The sequence below is a fragment of the Lepus europaeus genome, chromosome 7 (genome assembly GCF_033115175.1).
Source record: "Lepus europaeus isolate LE1 chromosome 7, mLepTim1.pri, whole genome shotgun sequence".
Lineage (NCBI taxonomy): Eukaryota > Metazoa > Chordata > Mammalia > Lagomorpha > Leporidae > Lepus > Lepus europaeus.
In genome coordinates, this window is record NC_084833.1 from 109,416,771 (window position 1) to 109,436,785 (window position 20,015).

Genomic DNA, 20,015 nt, shown 5'->3' on the forward strand with positions numbered 1-20,015 from the left:
TCAAGGTCATCATTTTGTAGGACTGTGCTCACAAATAACGTGACGTTAACCTGCTGAGTACAACTGTCGGCAACGGACGCCCGCGCCGGTTTCACAGCGAGCACACGGATCCGAACACACGGACCGTGACACTCCATCCTCGGCGGCCGGGTTCCCGCCCGCTCTTTCGCCAGGGAGCACCGAGGGGGCGTGCCCGGGCGCGCGGCACTCACGTGACCACGCAGGGCCTGGCCCAGCCGAGTCGCGCGATCCGCCGTCATATCAGCTTATGCGGCCGGCCCCTGATTGGCTGGCCGCGCTGCCGCTCAGCGCCCGAGCTCCGCCCGCTCCACCCAGCCCACCAGCGCAGCGACTGCCGCCCGCCGTGGTAGCCGCTGGAGCGCCAGCGCCCGGAGCGGCTGCGGACCCTCTCCAGGTAGGGACGGGCGGCGGAAGCAGGGGGGAACACGTCTGAGCGGGCCGCGGGGCGGAGGGGCCGAAAAGCAGATGTAGGGGAGTCAGCCCGGCTGGACCAAGATGGACCTGGACCTTTGTCCACCTGGGTCCAGCCTCCTAGCTGCCAGGTACGGGCCGAAAACCAGCGGGACTCCTGCGCTGGCCGCGGGGAGAGGCTGGCATCTTTAAAACAGACTGTGCTGGGACGTGCGGGGCCCGGGCTGGCTGAAGGGGGCGAGGCCAGAGGACACCTGGCATTTCAGGGCGGGAGAGGAGGCCCGGACCAGAGAGAGACAGGCATGTGGACGGCGCTTGACCAGCCAGAATGCAGGGTTTGAGGTGGGCTTCTTATCCAAGGGAGGCCAGGCCAGCGAGCACTAGTACTTCCCTTTGCCACGAATCTCCCTCCGATCTTTGGGAGGGGGGAGGTTTCCAAAGGGGCCCCCGAATCGAGGAACCGGTGAGTGTCCGAAATTCTGACCATTGCAGCGCAAGCCTAGGTCGCTGCAGCGCGCCGGAGGTGGACGGACACGCGTCCCCGGCCTGGGAAAACGGGAAGGGAGCAAACATCTCTTTTCAGCAGCCCAGGAAAAGGAAGCATCCTACATAGTGGCGCCCCTGTGTCACAGCAGGTGCTGTAAGTGAACTAGACATGACCTTGGTAGATCGAGTTTCCAGCCTGCAAAATTTGTGGCAGCCCAGTGTGTTGGGCTGATCTCCTGTCCTGATATCATCATCATTGTTTAGCTTCTAATGATGCATACCTCGTAAATAATCAATGGGTTCCTACGATTATTTGCCGTGTGCTTTCCCAACTCCTGTAGTGAGATTAGCCTGGGGTGGTACTCAGGATTCCCTGTGTGCACAGGTGTCAGCTTGAGAAATTTGTGTCGTAGTTAAAGGGCCGCACTGGAGTGTGCATCACGGAGGTTACCATTTCTGCGCAACTTCTTTACACATTCCTGACCTCAGGTTCCCTGTCTGTAAAGTGGGGATTATAGCAGCATCTGCTTCATAGAGTAATGAGTCTGACAAAGTTATCCCAAAAAAGCACTTAAAATAATGGCTGGTTCTCAGTGAGTGTTAGCTATCCAAAAGGTAATAGTAGACTCAGTCATTCTAAGCCTTATGGTGTTTTTATTCATTGTGTTTTATGAAAGATTTTATTAAAAAAAAAATTATTGGGGCTGGCGCTGTGGCAGCCCCGGGCTGCAGCTCTGGCATCCATATGGGTGCCAGTTCGAGTCCCGGCTGCTCTACTTCCCATCCAGCTCCCTGCTAATGCACCTAGGAAAGCAGAAGATGGCCTAAGTCCTTGGGCCCCTGCACCCATGTGGGAGACCCAGATGAAGCTCCTGGCTCCTGGCTTCAGATGGGCTCAGCTTTGGTCGCTGTGGCCATTTGGGGAGTGAACTAGCAGATGAAAAACCTCTCTGTCTCTACCTCTTTCTGTAACTGTCTTTCAAATAAATAATTCTTTTAAATTTATTAAGAGGTTAATTGGGCAGGCGCTGTGGCTTAGCAGGTAAAGCCGCTACCTGCAGTGCCGGCATCCGATATGGGCACCAGTTCGAGTCCTGGCTGCTCCACTCCCGATCCAGCTCTCTGCTATGGCCTGGGAAAGCAGTAGAAGACGGCCCAAGTTCTTGGGCCCCTACACCCACGTGGGAGACCCAAAGGAAGCTCCTGGCCTCAGATCAGTACAACTCTGGCCATTGCAGCCAACTGGGGAATGAACCAGCAGATGGAAGACCTCTCTCTCTCTCTGCCTCTCCTCAAAGGTGTAACTCTGACTTTCAAATAAATAAATAAATCTTTAAAAAGAGAGAGAGAGAGATTAATTTGAAAGGCAGAGTTGAGAGAGATATCTTCCATCCGTTGATTCACTCCTCAATCGGCTGCAATGGCTGAAGCTGCTTCCGTACAGAGCCAGGAGCCCAGAGCTTCATCTGGATCTCCCACATGGGTGCAGGTGCCCAAGGACTTGGGCCATCTTCTGCTGCTTTCTCAGGCACATTAGCACGGAACTGGATGAGAAGTGGAGCAGCAGGGACTCGAACTAGTGCTCATATGGGATGCTGGCATCACAGGCCAACCCACTATGCCACAACACCTGTCCCGGGTTTCCTTTATTTCTTTAAAAGTAAAATAATACTTCATAAGCTTCTGTGTTAGACAGTGATACTTAGGGTCTGTGGACCCCTGACTTCAGGGGGAGAAAACTTATCAAAAGTATATGCAAAATTATGTGAGCTGGTAGAGTCGATAAGAATTCAAAGAATTAAAGAGCTGAAGAGTAGAGCTAGTAATTGTGAGTCCGAAGGACCCGGGGAGAGTTCACGGACTTTGCAGCCAGAGTATCTGTGCTTCTGTCCTGTCTCCAGCATTTGTTGACTCTGTGACTCTGAGCAAGAATTTTCTGTACCCTCTTTCTTCATCTATAAAATACAAATAACACTTGTACCTAACTCTTGTGGTGTCTTGAAAAGGTTAAATGAGTTCATATGTGTAACGTATTTATAGTAGCTAGCATTTTTTTTTAAATTTTTTTTTATTTATTTATTTTATTTTTTTGACAGGCAGAGTGGACAGTAGAGGGAGACAGAGAGAAAGGTCTTCCTTTTTGCCGTTGGTTCACCCTCCAATGGCCGCCGCGGTAGGCGCACTACGGCCGGTGCAACGTGCTGATCCGATGGCAGGAGCCAGGTGCTTCTCCTGGTCACCCATGGGGTGCAGGGCCCAAGAACTTGGGCCATCCTCCACTGCACTCCCTGGCCACAGCAGAGAGCTGGCCTGGAAGAGGGGCAACCGGGACAGGATCGGTGCCCCGACCGGGACTAGAACCCGGTGTGCCAGCGCCGCAAGGCGGAGGATTAGCCTGTTAAGCCACGGCGACAGCCAATAGTAGCTAGCATTTAGCAGATCATAATAGTATCCATTATCAATTTATTTTGAAGAAAAATCAAATAGTTCCTGTTTCTGCTTTATGTTGAAGTAGTCAGGACGATTCAGGTTTGTCTGTCGTGACAGTAGTTCGTAACTCCTGTTTGTTGAGTGCATCCTATTTGTCTGCTTGCGTCAAAAGACTGCTTAGTCTCTAAGCCTTATGAGTCTGCAACATAGGTGTGTTATCTCCAAGTCACGGAGCTGGGTTAACTTCAGAGTGCACTTGCAGTTGTGAGATCTTCCTGATTCTAGAAGATTTCATGTGATAGACGTCAAAAATTACAGCAGTATGAGAAGCATGCTTCGAAAGTCCATGGAAAGTGTAATTAAAAGGTTTTGGTACAAAAAATTTTTTGAAATCCTTTTTCATAATACACATTTTCCATAAACTTTTTGAAACCTCATGTACACATGGATTCCAAACACTTTTGCTGCCATTTAAATTTTTAAAAATTGTGTTTTATAGTGCCGAATATGTTCATGAATACCTAATACCACATTCAACCAAGAGCGTTAATTGAAACCAAACTTCTTTTTTTTAATTATTATTATTTTTTAAATTCATTTGACAGATAAACAGTGAGAGAGAGACAGAGAGGAAGGTCTTCCTTCCGTTGGTTCACCCCCCAAATTGCTGCTACGGCCAGAGCTATGCCAATCCAAAGCCAGGAGTCAGGTGCTTCCTCCTGGTCTCCCGTGCAGGTGCAGAGGCCGTAGCACTCGGGCCATCCTCCACTCCCCCCCCCCCCCCCCCCCCCGGCCACAGCAGAGAGCTGGACTGGAAGAGGAGCAACCGGGACTAGAACCCAGCGCCCATATGGATGCCAGTGCCACAGGCAGAGGATTAACCAAGTGAGTGAGCCACAGCACTGGCCCCCAAAACCAAACTTCTAAAAGCTCTGAGAACAGGTTTACTTTGTCTGTATCTAAACTGCCTGTAGACTGGCTGAGGTCCACTTCCTCCTGCCTTCCTGGCATGGGTTTACTGTTAGAACAATAATGTGCAGGGAGCATGAACATAACACAGGTAGTGTGGTTTTCAGACAAAAGCAACATTAGAGAGCTTTTCAAAGTTAAGAACCTTATTAAGGTTTTTACTTACATCTGATATTAAGGATTGAGTGAAGATGATTTGTAGTACATGTTTGAGTTGTTGTTGTCTATACCATACTGTTCCAGGTACCACATTGAATTAGGGTCTTGGGCATTATGGGTAACATGTAGGTTAGTGCATCAACTCTGACCAACCTTTAGCAGTGCAGCGATGACCTTTTCCCTGATTAAATGTTTGTGTTCATGGGTTTTACTTAGTGCGCCTCCCCTGCTACACTGTTGCTTGACAGTCTTCACCATTCATGACTTTGACTACTGCCTGTACATTGGGCTTGCTTTTCAATTTCAGATTCCTATCAACATGTGGCTACAGCTTCTATCTAGGAGTCTAGATGAGCCACGAGAGATCAGGTTCAGACCCAAACTGAGCCTGCCATTCCCTAGCCACCCTGTATTCCTGCGTTTCCCAAATCTACTAGCTCTCCCCGTATTTATTACTCCAGTTATACTGACGCCACCAGCTACTCAAGCAAGATGAAATCTCACAGTCATCCCAGATATCTCCCCCTTCACATTCCAGGATCTGGGAGTTATCAAAGTCCTGTGGGTTATTCTACCTGCTAAATCTTCAGTGATTGTCACAGCCACTACCTGCGGTCCAGCTGGCATCTTCTCCGGCTTAGTACAGCACCAGAGTGGCCGCACTAGTCTCTCTGTTCCTTATCAGTACTTCATCTTCCCAGTGGAATGATATTTATGAAACATGGATCTGATAATACCCCCTTCCTGCTCAGAAGCCTCTTACAGGAGAGAAGTGTGCAGTCCTTAGGAAGGCAGCAGACCCCCTGAGAGTCTGACACTGCTCTCCTTTTGCCGGGTTCGTCCCCTAACGTTCTTTCCCCCGTCCTTCACCCCGTCACACTGGCACCCCCCAACCAAATCCAGAGAGGAATGAGTGTGCAGTGCTCGCTTCTACTTGAAATGGCTGTCCCTTACACTTGCCTCTGAAACTGTCCTTCAAAGCTCAGGTGGAATGTCATATCTGTTACGAAGCCTTTTACAGTAAGAGGGGGTAGCTGTGTTATCTTTCTGACTCCATAGGATTTATTTATACACCTTTATTACAGCACTCTCCCTCTTTCTTCAGTTTTTTTTTTTTTTTTACTTTAGAAACGATTTAGACAGGATCTTTTTCATTTCCCAAGCTCATTACCTAGTATAGTGTTTGCCTCTTAATAAATTGCCATTTGGATGAATCGACAATGGTATATATGATGGAAGCTATCTATCAATATCTGGCTTTGGACTAATCAAATTTGTATTTCCCTAACAAAGTGAGAAAAATGTTTGCAATTCATGAGGAAAGCATATCATAAAGCAAAATTTTAAAAAGTTCCTAATACATAAAAACTTCTAGAATTTGATTTTTATGAAGAAACTAAAATCCTAGTAGGAAACTGTACAGATGATAAAAACATAATTCACTGAAATATATGAAGTGATGATCAACCTCACTCATAATAACTTAAATGTAGATTAAATACACACTGAAATTCCTTTTTTTCCCATTTGATGAATATCTCAAAGTCTGGAAAACTCTGAAAACCAAAAGGTTATTTATTTCTGTCAAGTTCAGTACTCAGGCTCATTTGGTGAGAAATCCCGACTCCAGCTGACTGAGGTGCCTGTTGTGTCTTGGTGCACCTACCAGGAATTTTTGCCTTTTGTTTGCGATACTGTTTTGCTGTTTCGTTGCTTTATTACTTTGGATGTAATCCCATGTAAAAATATCAAAAATAGGCTAAGACAGCCTGGTGGGTACCCATGAGAGTACGTGGAAATGTCTGTGACGATTGGTAGCCCAGGGTGTGGAGCTGTTGTTAGAAGCTTGCCTTGGTGCATCTGTGGAGCATCCCCTTGAAGGAGCCAGCAGCAGCTGCCACCAAATGTGACTCAAACTAGAAAGACAGGGGCCTGCGTTGTGGCACAGTGGGTTAAGCTTCAGCAGGCATCCCATATGGGATTTCTGGCTTCTCTGCTTTGGATCCGGCTCCCTTCAGTGTACCTGGGAAAGTGGGGCACCTGCCACACCCATAGGAGACCCAGATGGAATTCCTGGCTCCTGATTTCAGCCTGCCCTAGCCCCAGCTGTTACAGGTGAAGTGAGCCAGAAGATGGAAGGTCTCTGTCTCACCCTTTATCTGTCACTCAAATAAGTAAACAAATGTTTTTTTTTTTTTTTAAACTAGAAAAATAGAATGACATTTTGTAGTGGCAACAAGGACCAAGAACTAATGGGAGATAGGAAACCATTGCATGGGATGGACCGAAGATCCTAACCATGTTTTCATTAAGTAGATTGACATATGGAAGGAAGCAAATGCCACTGGCTGCCTTGTTGATCGTGCAGCATGCTAGCATGTACAGAGAACCAGTACTGAAGAGGAATATTACTGTTAGAAGGCAGGATTCAGACATTTAGTGTGGTGGAATGAGAAGGCCATGCCAAGGTGGCCACTGGCAAGCGAGCGTCAGTTATTCAGGAATGGCTTTGAAACCCACCTGGCAATGGAGCCTGCCTGGCGACAGGCTGTGATTGGATGGATTTGAAACTGCCTGGCAACAGGCCGTGATTGGTTGGGGTATAGACCGCCCCTTGACCAGATTGGCTGGTCTTGGCTATATAAGCTGTTGTACCAACTGTAATGAAGAGTCTGCGGGCTGCTCGCCTCAAGCCCACTTTCACCGGACTCCCGGGGTCTGTGTGGTGACTCCGCGCCTCTTGCCCCCACCACGCTGCTCCTCTCAGAAACGAATCCACTGCGACATTGTTGAGAAATCAACAGCAACAATTTAGGAAGCAGTGTGCTTAAAAATATCCAAAAGTGTGGCAAAAGACAGTTGAAAAATTGTATTACTCTTAGAAAACTCTTGTGTTTTCTCGTCCTCAACTTTGTGTGAAAGTAGTGCTTTGGGCATTTCCCTACCTACCGTCATTAGAATACAGCCTTTTTCACCAAGGAATGTTGTGCTCTAGGAAAAACAAGGGTTAAACTCATACCCCAGTGCAGTTCGCAGAGGTCCAGGAATCAGAACTTCCTGTACAAGGTTAGTTGTAAAGATCCTGTTCTCAGAATTACTTCATGCTTGAGATGATGTTGATAAATCAGCATTAATTACTGCCTAACATTTTAGGCTGACAGTGAAGTTTGAAAGTGAGCATGCAAATTTTTGGAAGAATTTCCTGTCACTAATGAGAAGATGATACCTAACCTCATTCATTACACCTTAGATTTAATGGCCAATCCCATAAATAAGCCAGGAAAAGTCAAAAGTGAAGGAATGATTAACATTGATCCTGACACTTCCATGAGGCGTTTCGTGAGTAATGGGGAAATTGCTGGAAGGTTGTTCAGCACACACAAGCTTGCGGATAGTGTGACAGCGATAGTGATGACAGCAGTGGCTGCATTGTGAACCCAGGTGGGAACATCGCTGAAGACATTATGGTGATTAATTAAACACCAGTTGTTTATGCAGAAACATGTGAATAAGACAGATGACATGGGTAGAAGTCTTTTCAGAGGGCCATCTAGGGTAGTGTTACTTTGTCCCTTGAGAATCCTCATCCCAGCCCATCCTCAAGGTCTGCTTCCAGCCCAGTGGACCCTTCTCTTGAAGATTTTCATCTTCCAGATGCAACGAATATTTATTACGTGCACTCACATGTGTGCATGCACGTGTGGATTTAACTTTGGAAGTTTACTGTTTGTGTGGATTTAACTTTGATTTTGTATGTATTTGGAAGTTTACTGTTTTCCTTGAAAAAGAGAAGTACTGAAGTATTTATAGTCTGTACCAATTCTGTTTTTCATCTGTCAGTTATTAAACTATATGGGTAATTACATTGCATATATAATTACTGCATGAATATCATACAAATAAACTGTAATACTGTTTACGTTTTTATCGTACTTGAATATTCATACTTTTGATAAACTGATGTTAAGGTATTCACTGATTGGCTTATATTATGGCCCATAATTTCTAGAGTTTACAATCTAGAAATTCTGAATTCCAAAATATATCTGATGCTATTTTTTTTTTGCCTATTTTTATAAGCTTTTATTTTTACTTGAAATGCAGAATTGCAGAGACAGAGACAGCCATCACCTGCTGCCTCCAGGGTGTACATCAGCAGGAAGCTGGATCTGAAACAGTGAAAGGACTTGAAGCCAGGCGCTCTGCTCTAGAATACCGGCATCTTAACCGCTGAAGCAGACACCAGCCCTGATGCCATGTTTTAAGTAAGAACGGTACTGTAAGAAGCAAGTAGGGGTGGGCATTGTGACATAGCAGGTAAAGCCACTGCCTGTGATGCCAGCATCCCATATGGGCACCAGTTCGTGTCCCAGCTGTTCCATTTCCAATCCAGCTCCCTGCTAATGGCCTGAAAAAAGTAATGAAAGATGGCCCTGCACCCACGTGGGAGACTTGGAAGAAGCTCTTGAGTCTAACTTTAGCCCAGCCCAGCCCTGGCCATTGCAGCCATATGGAAAGTGAACCAGTGGATGAAAGATCTCTCTCTCTTTCAAATAAATAAATCTTAAAAAAAAAAAAAAAAGTAAATACTTACTTTAGGTAAGAACTTTCACTATAAAAAAAAGCAGGTGATGGCTTCCACAGTAGCAGAATGGGAACCTTCTAAAATTTCCTCTATAAAAGCAACACAAACTGACAAAAGTTGTCCAAATGAACTTTAAAAACAAAAACGAAAAAAACCTCTGGGAGTTAAAGGTCTAGAAGCATTTATTTGAGAAAAATGGCTAAATCCCAGTAAGAACAGGGAGCTTGGTGGCATTTTACCTGGCTCTCTTCCCCCGCCTATCCTCCCCCACCTAACAGCCTTGCAACACGGTGTCCATGACAGACAGCAACCTGCCCGCTTGGGAGGGACAGAGCAGCTCTAGCGCACAGCTCCCCCTGCCCTGTTCGCAGGACGTCACTGTCTGGCCTCTCTGCCAGGTCTCTGAAAAGCTTCGTTCTCAAGCCTTTTCCTTCCTCTGGCTTGTCAGAGCTTACTCTTTGTGAATGGTTCTGTCTAGGGTATTTGTCAAGAACATTCCTTGTTTACAATTCAGCTTCTGGGGCACTGTGACCAATTGGCACTAACACGAACCTGAACCTCACCCCCCAAATCCATCCCCCAACATTTAAAGTGAAAGCAAACACCACCATGGAATGGGATGTCGGCAGGAGGTGCTTAAAAGCTCTGACTTTCCTGGGGGTTTAGAATGATTCCCATGAGCAGGGCTGTGCAGATACCCAAGAAAGATGGGAGAAGGCCCTAACCTCTCCTCTGTGGCTGACCTCAGGTGTCCACACCAGCAGGAAGTGAAGGCTAGGGCCAGAGGCGTAAATTCCCCACACAAGTGATGAAACCAGAGCCCAAGCTGATTGGTTCCCGACATTCAAGGAATGTAACAATAGATGCAGGTGTCAGAGTTGAGGAAGATAGCTTGCTGATCAACAGCAGGGGCATTGAGCCCCAGGGCAGGCACACAGGGAATCTGCCACTTTCCACAAAAAATGACAGGGCACACAAAGAAACAAGAGAGTGATGGCCCATATACACTGAAAGGACGCTGAGTGGAAACTGTCCTTAAGAAACAAAGATGTTGGACTTTTACTGTTTTAATTATCTCGTCTGTTAACCCATATATTTCTTTTTTTAAAAAAAAATATTTAATTGAGAGACATAGTTACAGACAAAGAGGTCTTCCATCTGCTGATTTACTCCCCAAATGGCTGCAATGTCGACCTTAGCTGACCCGAAGCCAGGAGCCAAGAGCTTCTTCTGGGTCTCCCACATGGGTGCAGGGGCCCAAGCACTTGAGCCATCTTCCCCTGCTTTTCTAGGCCATAGCCGAGAGCTGGATCAGAAAAGGAGCAACTGGGACACGAACCAGCACCCATATGGGATGTGGATGCCACAGGCAGAGGCTTAACCTACGACGCCACAGCGCCGGCCCCAAGATGTTGGACTTAACTGACCAGAGACTCTAAATCAGCTACTATAAATATAAATTTGGTGAAAGAATGAAAGAACACCATATTTAAATAACTAAAAAAAAGTATAAAACCAGTTTCCCATAATTAGAGAATATAAACTGATAGAACATTTTTAAAAGAATCAAGTAGAAATTTGGGAGCTGAAAAGTACAGTAACTAAAATTAAAAATTGTCAAGCTCAACAAAAGACTTGTGTTGACAGAACAGAGAGTCAGAGAACCTGAAAGTAACACATTTGATTATCCCAGCTGAGGAACAGAAAGAGGAATGAAGAAAGATGAAGAGGGCCAGGTTTTCTCTGGATAATGCAGTGAAGTATGAGCGAGTCTGTCATAAACGATGAAAGCCAGCCATAATTTAATAATATGTGAATTATATCTGAGAGCTGTTTAAAAACCAAGAATGACAGTATTCTTTACTTCGAGGTAGACCGACTTCCAAGACATACATGTTATGTAAAAAAGAAAGGAACGTCACAGTGTGCATATATATTGCCATTTTTTTGTAAGGAAGATGGAAAAGAAAAAATGTGTAGGTGTTTGCTCTTTCATGGAAAAATACTACAAGGCTTCATGGGAAACTAATAAATACGGTTGCTCTGAAAGCCAAGAGAGAGATGACAATTGGTATCCAGAGTCAGTTTAATGTTGTAAACTATGTGGGATTTAGTGGGGGGAACAGGTTACAAATGATAAGTGTTTTAAGAGAAGCAGGCATTATGGTTCAGTAGAGTAAGTTGCCGTGTCCACATCCCACACCAGGGTGTCTGGAATCGAGGCCTGCCTGGGCTTCCAATTCAGCTTCCTGCTAATGCACTTGAGAGGCAGCAGATGATGGCCCAGGTGCTTGGATTCCTGCTGTCCGTGTGGGAGACCCAGTTGGAGTTCTGGCCCCTGGCTTCAGCCTGGCCTCACCTGATTGTTGCAGGCATCTGGGGAGTGAACCAACAGATGCAAGATCTCTCTCTCCCTCCCTCTCTCTGTCTCCCCCTCTTTCTGTAGGTTCATTTCTTTTCAAATAAATAAATCTTAAATAATTTTGCTTTCCTCGAGGCTGTTTTATTTCCTAAGTCAGTGTTCATTTACACAGCCCAGTATGTGGCAGGTGAAGGCCACTTGAATACCTGAAATATAAGGTGGGTAGGCAGTTTCAGGATCTCAAACGGGTTTTTTGTTGTTCAGAAATTTCGGTTATCCATGAGATGGTTTAGAATGCTGAGCACATTTTTCTCTGTGACTAATGCAAAGAAAAATGGGCCCAGCCTAAAGGATAAAAAGCCAGCCAGAGTGTTGCTGGCCTGTGTTGTAACAGGAGGGTGAGTGTGGAACAGACTTGTTTTCTGAAGTGTGCCGTCTGGAATAGGAGCGGGCAGCCTTGCTGGTGCAGGTTAGATAGCTAGTGATTTGGGTTCTGTGGGTCACACTGAGTGCGCAGGACTCGGCCTCCTTTGTGGATGGAAAGCAGCCCCAGGCAATCAGTGCGCATCCCAGTGACACTGTTCCAGTAAGCTTTCCTACCAGAGCGCCTCTGCGTCCGGCTGTGGGCCACAGTGTGCCAGCCCCTGAACTAGGATGTTGATTGGGGCAGAGAAATAAATGTGTTCTGGCTCTCGCCGCCAAGAACACTGATCCCTTTGTCCCCTCGCTGAAAGTGGTGAGCCTTTCCTCCTGTCAAAGAACAGACTGTCCCATGGCTCTGGGGGCATCCATATCCTTTGCAGAATCTGTCCTAGGTCTCCTCCCTGAGACAAAGCTCTGGGCACTGGGAGTCCTTGAAGGAGAGAGATGCAGCTGAAGGAAGAGCCGTTTGTCTGAGTTTCTGGTGCCCACTGCTGGCTGCATTGCCGTAGCAAACAATAGGAAAACACAGTACGTGGACTCAGAGCGGGGCGGATGCCACTTGCCAGCCTGACCCTAGGGGAACACTTCCTGGGTCTCAGTTTCCCCCACAGAGCTTCAGTATCCCCGTGTATAATGAGGAGATGGGCTAGAGATGACATTTAGCTCAATGCCGGCTCTAAAGATGGCATGTAGGGGCGTAGGACGGTGGAAGACTCCCTAATTGCTCTTAAATCAGGAACCTCATCCATAGTCTCTCTGAACGTTGCTTAGAAGCATGTTCACCTGGTAAGTGATGGTGCCTGTGCCTCTCCCAGGAGCGGAGATGGACCTTGTTCTCGGAGCGGCAGATTACTACTTCTTCACGCCGTATGTCTATCCAGCCACATGGCCAGAGGATGACATCTTCCGGCAAACGATCAGTCTCCTCATTGTAACCAACCTTGGCGCTTACATCCTGTATTTCTTCTGTGCAACCCTGAGCTACTACTTTGTCTTTGATCATGCGTTAATGAAGCATCCACAATTTTTAAAGGTAAGAGATTTCTGTACCTATTTTCCAACAGCTGTTACACTCAAAATAGCAGTATGTTGTATTTATGAGATTCTTCAGGTTAAACTGCTTATATGTAACCATTAAATAAAATTTTTGAAACCAACCCCAAATGGGTTATGTGGTTTTTTGAGGGCTAATCACCTCTCTCCTTTCCTTACTTTAACATATAAATGAATGCCTCTTAAAAAAACTATACATTTAGAATCTTTTACTGGATACATAGGTGGAAATTTCTTTGATAATGTTTGCAAATAAATAAACACACATCTGATGTAATTATTTTACTGTTTAACTCTCAAAAGCTGAAATGTATTTTTACCATAGGTATTTTTTAAGATTTCTTTCTTTCTTTCTTTGAAAGGCAGACTGACAAAGATGGAGATACAGAGAGAGGGAAGAGGGAGATCTTTCACTTCCTGGTTCATTCCCCAAATGCCTGCATCAGGCAGGGCTGGGCCAGGCTGAAGCCAGGAACTCCATCCAGATCTCACACATGGATGGTAAGGACCCAAGTACTTGAGCCACCATCTGCTGCCTCCAGGTGCATTGGCAGGAAGCTGGATTGGAGGCAGAGGTGAGACTTGATCCCATCTACTCTATGGGATGTGGTTGTCTCACCAGTTTAACCTGCTATACACAATGCTCACTTCAATAATCATTTTTCTATTTCAATTATTTGTATTTATCAGTTACTCCAAGGACTGGGGAAAAATAGCTTGAGGAATGGAAGTTAATTATGAAAGAAATGACTATTGCAGGGCCGGTGCTGTGGCACAGTGGGTTAACGCCCTGGCCTGAAGTGCCGGCATCCCATATGGGCACCAGTTTGAGACCCAGATGTTCCACTTCCAATCCAGCTCTCTGCTATGGCCTGGGAAAGTAATAGAAGATGGCCCAAGCCCTTGGGCCCCTGCACCCACATGGGAGACCCGGAAGGAGCTCCTGGCTTCGGATCAGCACAGCTCCGGCCATTCTGGCCAATTGGGGAGTGAACCATCAAAGGGAAGACCTCTCTGTCTCTCTGCCTCTCCTCTCTATGTGTAACTCTGACTTTCAAATAAATAAATAAGAAAGAAAGAAATGACTATTACATAAATAGAAATTTAAAATACAGAGTCTAGGGGCTGGCATAGTATGTGAAGCTAACACCGGTGACACTGGCATCCCATGAGTGCCAGTTTGTGTCCCAGCTGCTCCACTTCTGATCCAGCTCCCTGCTAATGGCCTGGGAAAAAGCAGTGGAAGATGGCCCAACTATCTGGGTCTCTGCCACCCATGTGGGAGACCCAGTTGAAGCTCCTGACCCAGCCCCGGTTGTTGCGGATATCTGGGGAGTGAACCAGGGGATGGAAGATCTCTCTGTCTCTCTTTCCTTCTACCTCTCTCTCTCTAACTCTTTCAAATAAATAAATACATCTTTTAAAAAATTACGGATTTTGTGGAAGGATAAAAGGTTTCAGAATTTAAAATATGTATCCCATTTACTCAACACAAAAGGGATGTTTTTCTCATACATCCTTGCCCTTCTGTTACAATTGTGTAGAAACTGAAGGTGAGTCCCTTAATAGAAAAGAATTTTAAAAGTCCTGTCAAAAACAATTTTATGTTAGCTCTATGTAACAGAGATTTTTTGATTTTGAAGTATTGGAAATTTCAATTTCAGAATCAAGTCTACCGGGAGATTAAGTTTACGGTCCAGTCATTGCCATGGATAAGTATTCCCACTGTTTCATTGTTCCTGCTGGAGCTAAGAGGTTACAGCAAGTTGTATGATGACATAGGAGAGTTCCCGAATGGTAAGTAAACAGTAAGACCATCAGCTGCAGAATGATATATGCACAGGTTGACTTCTTTAAAGAACGAAGTCTAAAATCTGTTGTAGATAAAATTGTGCCTGAGTGAAGATCGGAGTGTTTGTTTTCTCTTATCCTTACTGAATTCAAACTTAAGTCAAGTAGTAGATGGTAATTTCTGAAAATCAGAAATTACAGATTTTTTTAGAAGTTCATTATCCTGCTTCCTATAAGCTGTTCATCGTTTGGCATACAGCCTCTCACTTTTCTATGCCTGTGTATTTCATTATTTACGTTACAAAATGAGATCCTGCTATGCATGTTGGTTTGGGACTGTCACGTTTTTCTTGTGGCAGTAAATACAGCTATATTTTTATGTCAGTGAATATTGATATTATACTAGCATAAGTATTTTAGTTATAGTTCTTCATTGGATGGATATCAGTAATTTATTTCAATGATTTTTACTTGTTCAGCTGTTGGATTGTTCCCTTGTTCTATTATAACCAGTCCTGTATGACAACTTTTGTGAAATTTTGAAAATATTTCATTACGATATGCTTCTGGTATATAGAAAGAATAATAGCTAGCATTTATTGAATGTTCATATGTACTTGTCAACAGTTCTTAAGTTCTTCACATGTGTCAATCCATTTTTTTCTGTAAGAATTCTAAGATAGGTACTAATAAGGCATTTCAAAAAGTTCATGGAAAAGTGGAATAAAAGCTAAGTTTATTTTGATCCAAAAAAGTTTTTCAGATCCATGCATTACATAGGATCTTCAAAAAGTTCAAGGGAAATGTGTATTATGAAAAACCTGCTTATACATTCAAAAAATTTTGCATCAAAATAAAAACTTACCTTTTAATTCTATTTTTCCATGAATTTTTTGAAGTACCCTCATTATTATTTTTTTTTTAAAGATTATTTATTTGAAAGGCAGAGTTACAGGGAGGCAGAGACAGAGAGAGAGAGAATGAAGTCCTCTATCCACTGGTTCACTCCCCATATAGCCACATTAGCTGGAGCTGGGACGATCTGAAGCCAGGAGCCAGGAGCTTCCTCCAGGTCTCCCAAACAGGTGGGGCCCAAGGGCTTGGGCCATCTTCCACTGCTTTCCTAGGCCATAGCAAAGAGCTGGATGAGGAAGTAGAGCAACCGGGACTCAAACTAGCACCCATATGGGATGCCAGCACTGCAGGTGGTGGCTTTACCCACTTACACCACAGCACCACCACCACCACCGCCCCCCCCATATTATTTTACTCCTTTTATAAGTGAGTAAACTAGATGAACAGTTCTGGGAACTCACATGGGTCACTCAGAAAACGTGGTGGCTCTGAGACCGGAGCCCAGGCCTGCTGGCACCAGAACCCTGCTCTCTACTAGGTTAAATACTTAGGGGAAGGAACAGAAGCTGTCCATGGTGGTGCCGGAGTGCCTCGGCCTTGAATAGTGAGCAGCAGGATTGTGAGGAAAGGTGAGGGCAGGAGGGCATTCCAGCTTTGTAGAACAGTTTGCATAAAAACATTGGGAAGACACCCAAGAAAGCAGGCGGGTTAGAGCAGGATCATAAGAATAGTGAGGTTGGCAAGTTAAGACAGGGCTGGGCCCCAGAATTGAGGGTACTTAGTGGAAAATAAAGTTCTGAGCAGAGAGATAATATGTAAAGATTTGTCTTAGAAAGATTAATAGGAAAGAGATGATTAATTAGCATTATTTCCAGAGATTTAAATAATAAAGATAACTCGAGTGTCCTTTTCTTGTCTCATAAATATCTTTATAGTTTAACGAAGAAGCATTTTTGCAGGATGTTTCAGGTTACTGTGAGAGGGAAATGAAGAAATGACTACGTTCCAAGGAGTCAGGGGAGATTAATTTATAATACAGTGAATTAGCCCAAACAGGTCACTTGCGGATTGTGAGTTTCGGATTGCAGTGGGAACTGGGATGGATGTGTAACAGTAAACTCCTGGGGCGGGCGCTGGGTGCAGGTGCCCCTTGGGAGCTCTGCCTCTGAGTCCAGCTTCCTGCCAGTGTGCAGCCTGGGCAGCAGCAGCTGATGGCTCAGGTATTTGGGTCCCTGCCACTCGGGAGGGAGATTTTGATTGAGTTCCTGGCTCTTAGCCTCAGCCTGGTCCTGCCCCAGCTGTTGTGGGCATTTGGAAAGACATCTCTCTCTCTCTCTCTCTGCCTTTTAAATGAAAAAAATGAAAAGAAATAAATACATTTTTTAAAAAATGGGGGCAGGGTCGTGGCACAGTGGGTAAAGTTGCTGTCCGCAGGCCAGCATCACATATGGGCACCAATTTTAGTCCCATCTGCTCCACTTCCCATCCAGCTCCCTGCTAATGTGTCTGGGAAAGCAGTGGAGGATGGCCCAAGTCCTTGGGCCCTTGCACCCATGTGGGAGACCTGGAAGAAGCTCCTGGCTTCAGTCTGGCAGCAGATAGAACATTCTCTCTCTCTCTCTCTCTCTCTCTCTACTTCTCTACTTCTCTGTCTCTCACCCTCCCTCTGTAGCTCTGCCTTCCAGCTAAATAAAATAAATATTAACAAAAAAAACAAACAAACAAAAAAGTAAACTCTAATGCTGAGAGCCAAATCTTGGTCCTGCTGTTCTGTTTTCTAGGCTGGATCCAGCTCGTTTTCAGTGTGATTTCCTTCCTCTTTTTCACCGACATGCTTATCTACTGGATTCACAGAGGCCTTCATCACAGACTGGTGTATAAGGTAAATTCCTGTGTGGGGGAGAGAGGACAGATGTCACACATTTCAGCAGTGTAGGAAATGTGTTCTCATTTCTAAGAATTTCCATTACTGTAAGTGCCTGCCTACCCATAGTCAGGTCAGGTGCCAGGTAAATTTTGTTCCTAATCTTTATGGACTTCAATTGTCACCATCCGGGGTAAAGAAGAAGGGCATTTTATAAGGTGATGTTGCTAGGTCCTAGGATTTTGGTTCAGGTTGTTTCCACAACAAATGTGCAGAGCTCAGCTGAACTGTAGCGCAGAGTGAAGTCGGTGTTGCTAACTGTGTGCTCCTCTTCTCCAGCGCATACATAAGCCTCATCACATCTGGAAGATTCCCACTCCATTCGCAAGTCACGCGTTTCACCCTGTGGATGGCTTCCTTCAGAGTCTGCCTTACCACATCTACCCTTTTGTCTTTCCATTACACAAGGTGGTTTATTTGGGCTTGTACGTCTTGGTTAACATCTGGACGATTTCCATTCATGATGGGGATTTTCGCGTCCCCCACGTGTTAAAGCCATTTATTAATGGCTCAGCTCACCACACAGACCACCACATGTTCTTTGACTACAACTATGGACAGTATTTCACTTTGTGGGATAGAATTGGAGGCTCGTTCAAAAATCCTTCCTCTTTCGAGGGGAAGGGGCCTCTGAATTACGTGAGGAAGATGACCGAAGAACAGTGCAACAGCCATGCAGAAAACGATCCTAAGAATGACAAACTATCCAATGGAGAGTTTACCAAGACTGAATAGATTATTGTCCAGTTCTTCTTAGGTATTTTTAATAATGAAAAGTAACCTTCGTACAGCCAAGCTACATAGCAAGTGAGTGGTGTCGTTTGAGAGTGAGCAGTGTGGGAGTTGCTGAGCAGTGGTCATTGATGCTAGACCCAGGGAAGATGCTGTGAGCACCAGGATTCTAATCTCACTTAGCATACCCCATGTGGGTCCCCGGGACGACTGGTCTTTTCAGCCCACAGAGCTGTGATTTGTACAGCCTCAGCAACAATTTTAAACAAGCTAAAGAGTAAACAACTGAGGGGGCAGGCTGAGTTCTTTTGCCTTAATCCTCCCATGTTCTTTAAGACAAATTCTTTGTGCTTAGTAATACCAAGACTAAGCACTGTAACAAGAAATACTAATGTCAAGATGGTTCCTTCCTTCAGGAATGGTTCATTCTTCAGTGTTAGCATGATAATGATTGTAGTATTTTGTTCAGCTGGAAACATCTGTGTGAGAAACAAGTTCTGCATTACTGGCTGTGTAAATGAACTAGGTAATAGCAGGTGTGTGACAAGAGTGTCCTCTTCCTACACATAGGCTCTTTCTCTGGGAATATTACCAAGTATTCTGTTTTACTGATGAATACATAAATGTGAATTTTAAAAAATACCAATACTACCATGACTTAATCCAGAGCTGGGATTATGTAACTAAGATTTTGATGGTTACTCTTTGCAACCATTATTTAATAAGTGTAAAAAATGTGTGCATCTGAATATATTTAGAAAGGGAAGTTTTGATGCCCAGGTATTATATTTGGCACAACCGATTTTTTAATTAAATTGATGCACTGCACTTTTGGTATGTTTTGAAGTTACAAACTTGTAATTTTTTATGAAAGGAAATTATTGCCAAATATATATGCCTATCACTGAAGGTTTGTTTTGCAATCTTACTGTTGCTTCATTTTTCTCCACTTCCTCAGCAAATATACTTTCCTAAAGGAATGTGTATTGTAGCATAAATATTGGGAAAACATGGTTTGTAAAGGCATTCTATAAACTATTTATGTAAAAATCAATAAAAGCTGATCATGATTATTAAACTGTATCAGTTAAATCTGATAGCAGAAAGTCTTGTTTGCACCAAGTTTGTGTCTATTTGAAACTGTAGAAATTATGTGGATTGTTAGAACTGAGTTCGAACACCTCAAGATGTTCAGTATCAAGTGGAGAAAGAGATAGAATATTCTGTTGTATTTCACATCTTTGTTAGATTGAAATTTAATGTCTGAGATCCAGAAGAAAATGTTTTCTTGTTTTTCTGTTTGAGTGAGTGTCGCGAGGCTGTCTTGCCTGTCCCAGTGCACAGTTAGTGTTCGTCAGCTGGTAAATGCAGGTGGGTTCTTTTCACTCACCCCACCTGCCCCCAGGGCTCCCTTTGCCCAAGAGAAAGAAGGCAATTAAGGAGTGAAATAAACACACTGTTCCTAGTAAGAATAAGAACTGATGTGTGGGAGCTTTTCCTTTTGGACAGGCATCCACACACACAAGGCCTTAGCAGGAGGAAGCTAGGACCCCGGAGAGCTGAGTGGCTTTTCCAAGCTATTGCTCTCAAGTCCCCTGTGGATGTTTCTGGTCTGGATGGTGGATGGATTTCCACAGGCTCCTTCCATGCTGGGGCGCTGCCTGCCTGTCTGTGCCTGGAGCTCTTAGTTGAAGGAGCACTTAGGGAGCGAAGGAAAAGTGTGTGTGGAAAACAGGTGCATGTTCTCTGGACAAGACAGCCACGTGGCCCGCCTCCCTGGAAAAGGCTCTGGAAATGCATCCATTGCGTGCCTG

General features: G+C 44.8%; 1 protein-coding gene across 2 annotated transcripts; it reads left to right on the forward strand.

Moving 5' to 3' along the window:
• The first annotated feature begins 326 nt into the window (after positions 1-326).
• On the forward strand, positions 327-19,307 carry SC5D (sterol-C5-desaturase). Of its 2 annotated transcripts, XM_062197222.1 has the most exons (6): positions 359-415; positions 8,581-8,741; positions 12,662-12,879; positions 14,564-14,696; positions 17,327-17,427; positions 17,749-19,307. In XM_062197222.1, the coding sequence occupies exons 3-6, from the start codon at positions 12,670-12,672 to the stop codon at positions 18,202-18,204; spliced, it is 900 nt and encodes a 299-aa protein (XP_062053206.1). In that variant the 5' UTR covers positions 359-415; positions 8,581-8,741; positions 12,662-12,669; the 3' UTR covers positions 18,205-19,307. The 2 variants fall into 2 exon arrangements, with proteins under 2 accessions (XP_062053205.1, XP_062053206.1); XM_062197221.1 differs by lacking the exon at positions 8,581-8,741 and having other exon boundaries at positions 327-415.
• The last annotated feature ends 708 nt before the right edge of the window (positions 19,308-20,015 follow it).

Excerpts from the sequence above, each read along its gene's own strand:
- SC5D (XM_062197221.1), top strand. The coding sequence starts at position 12,670 with ATGGACCTTGTTCTCGGAGCGGCAGATTACTACTTCTTCACGCCGTAT. Across the intron at positions 14,697-17,326 it reads CATAGGAGAGTTCCCGAATG|GCTGGATCCAGCTCGTTTTC; the intron begins GTAAGTAAACAG and ends TCTGTTTTCTAG. Across the intron at positions 17,428-17,748 it reads ATCACAGACTGGTGTATAAG|CGCATACATAAGCCTCATCA; the intron begins GTAAATTCCTGT and ends CCTCTTCTCCAG.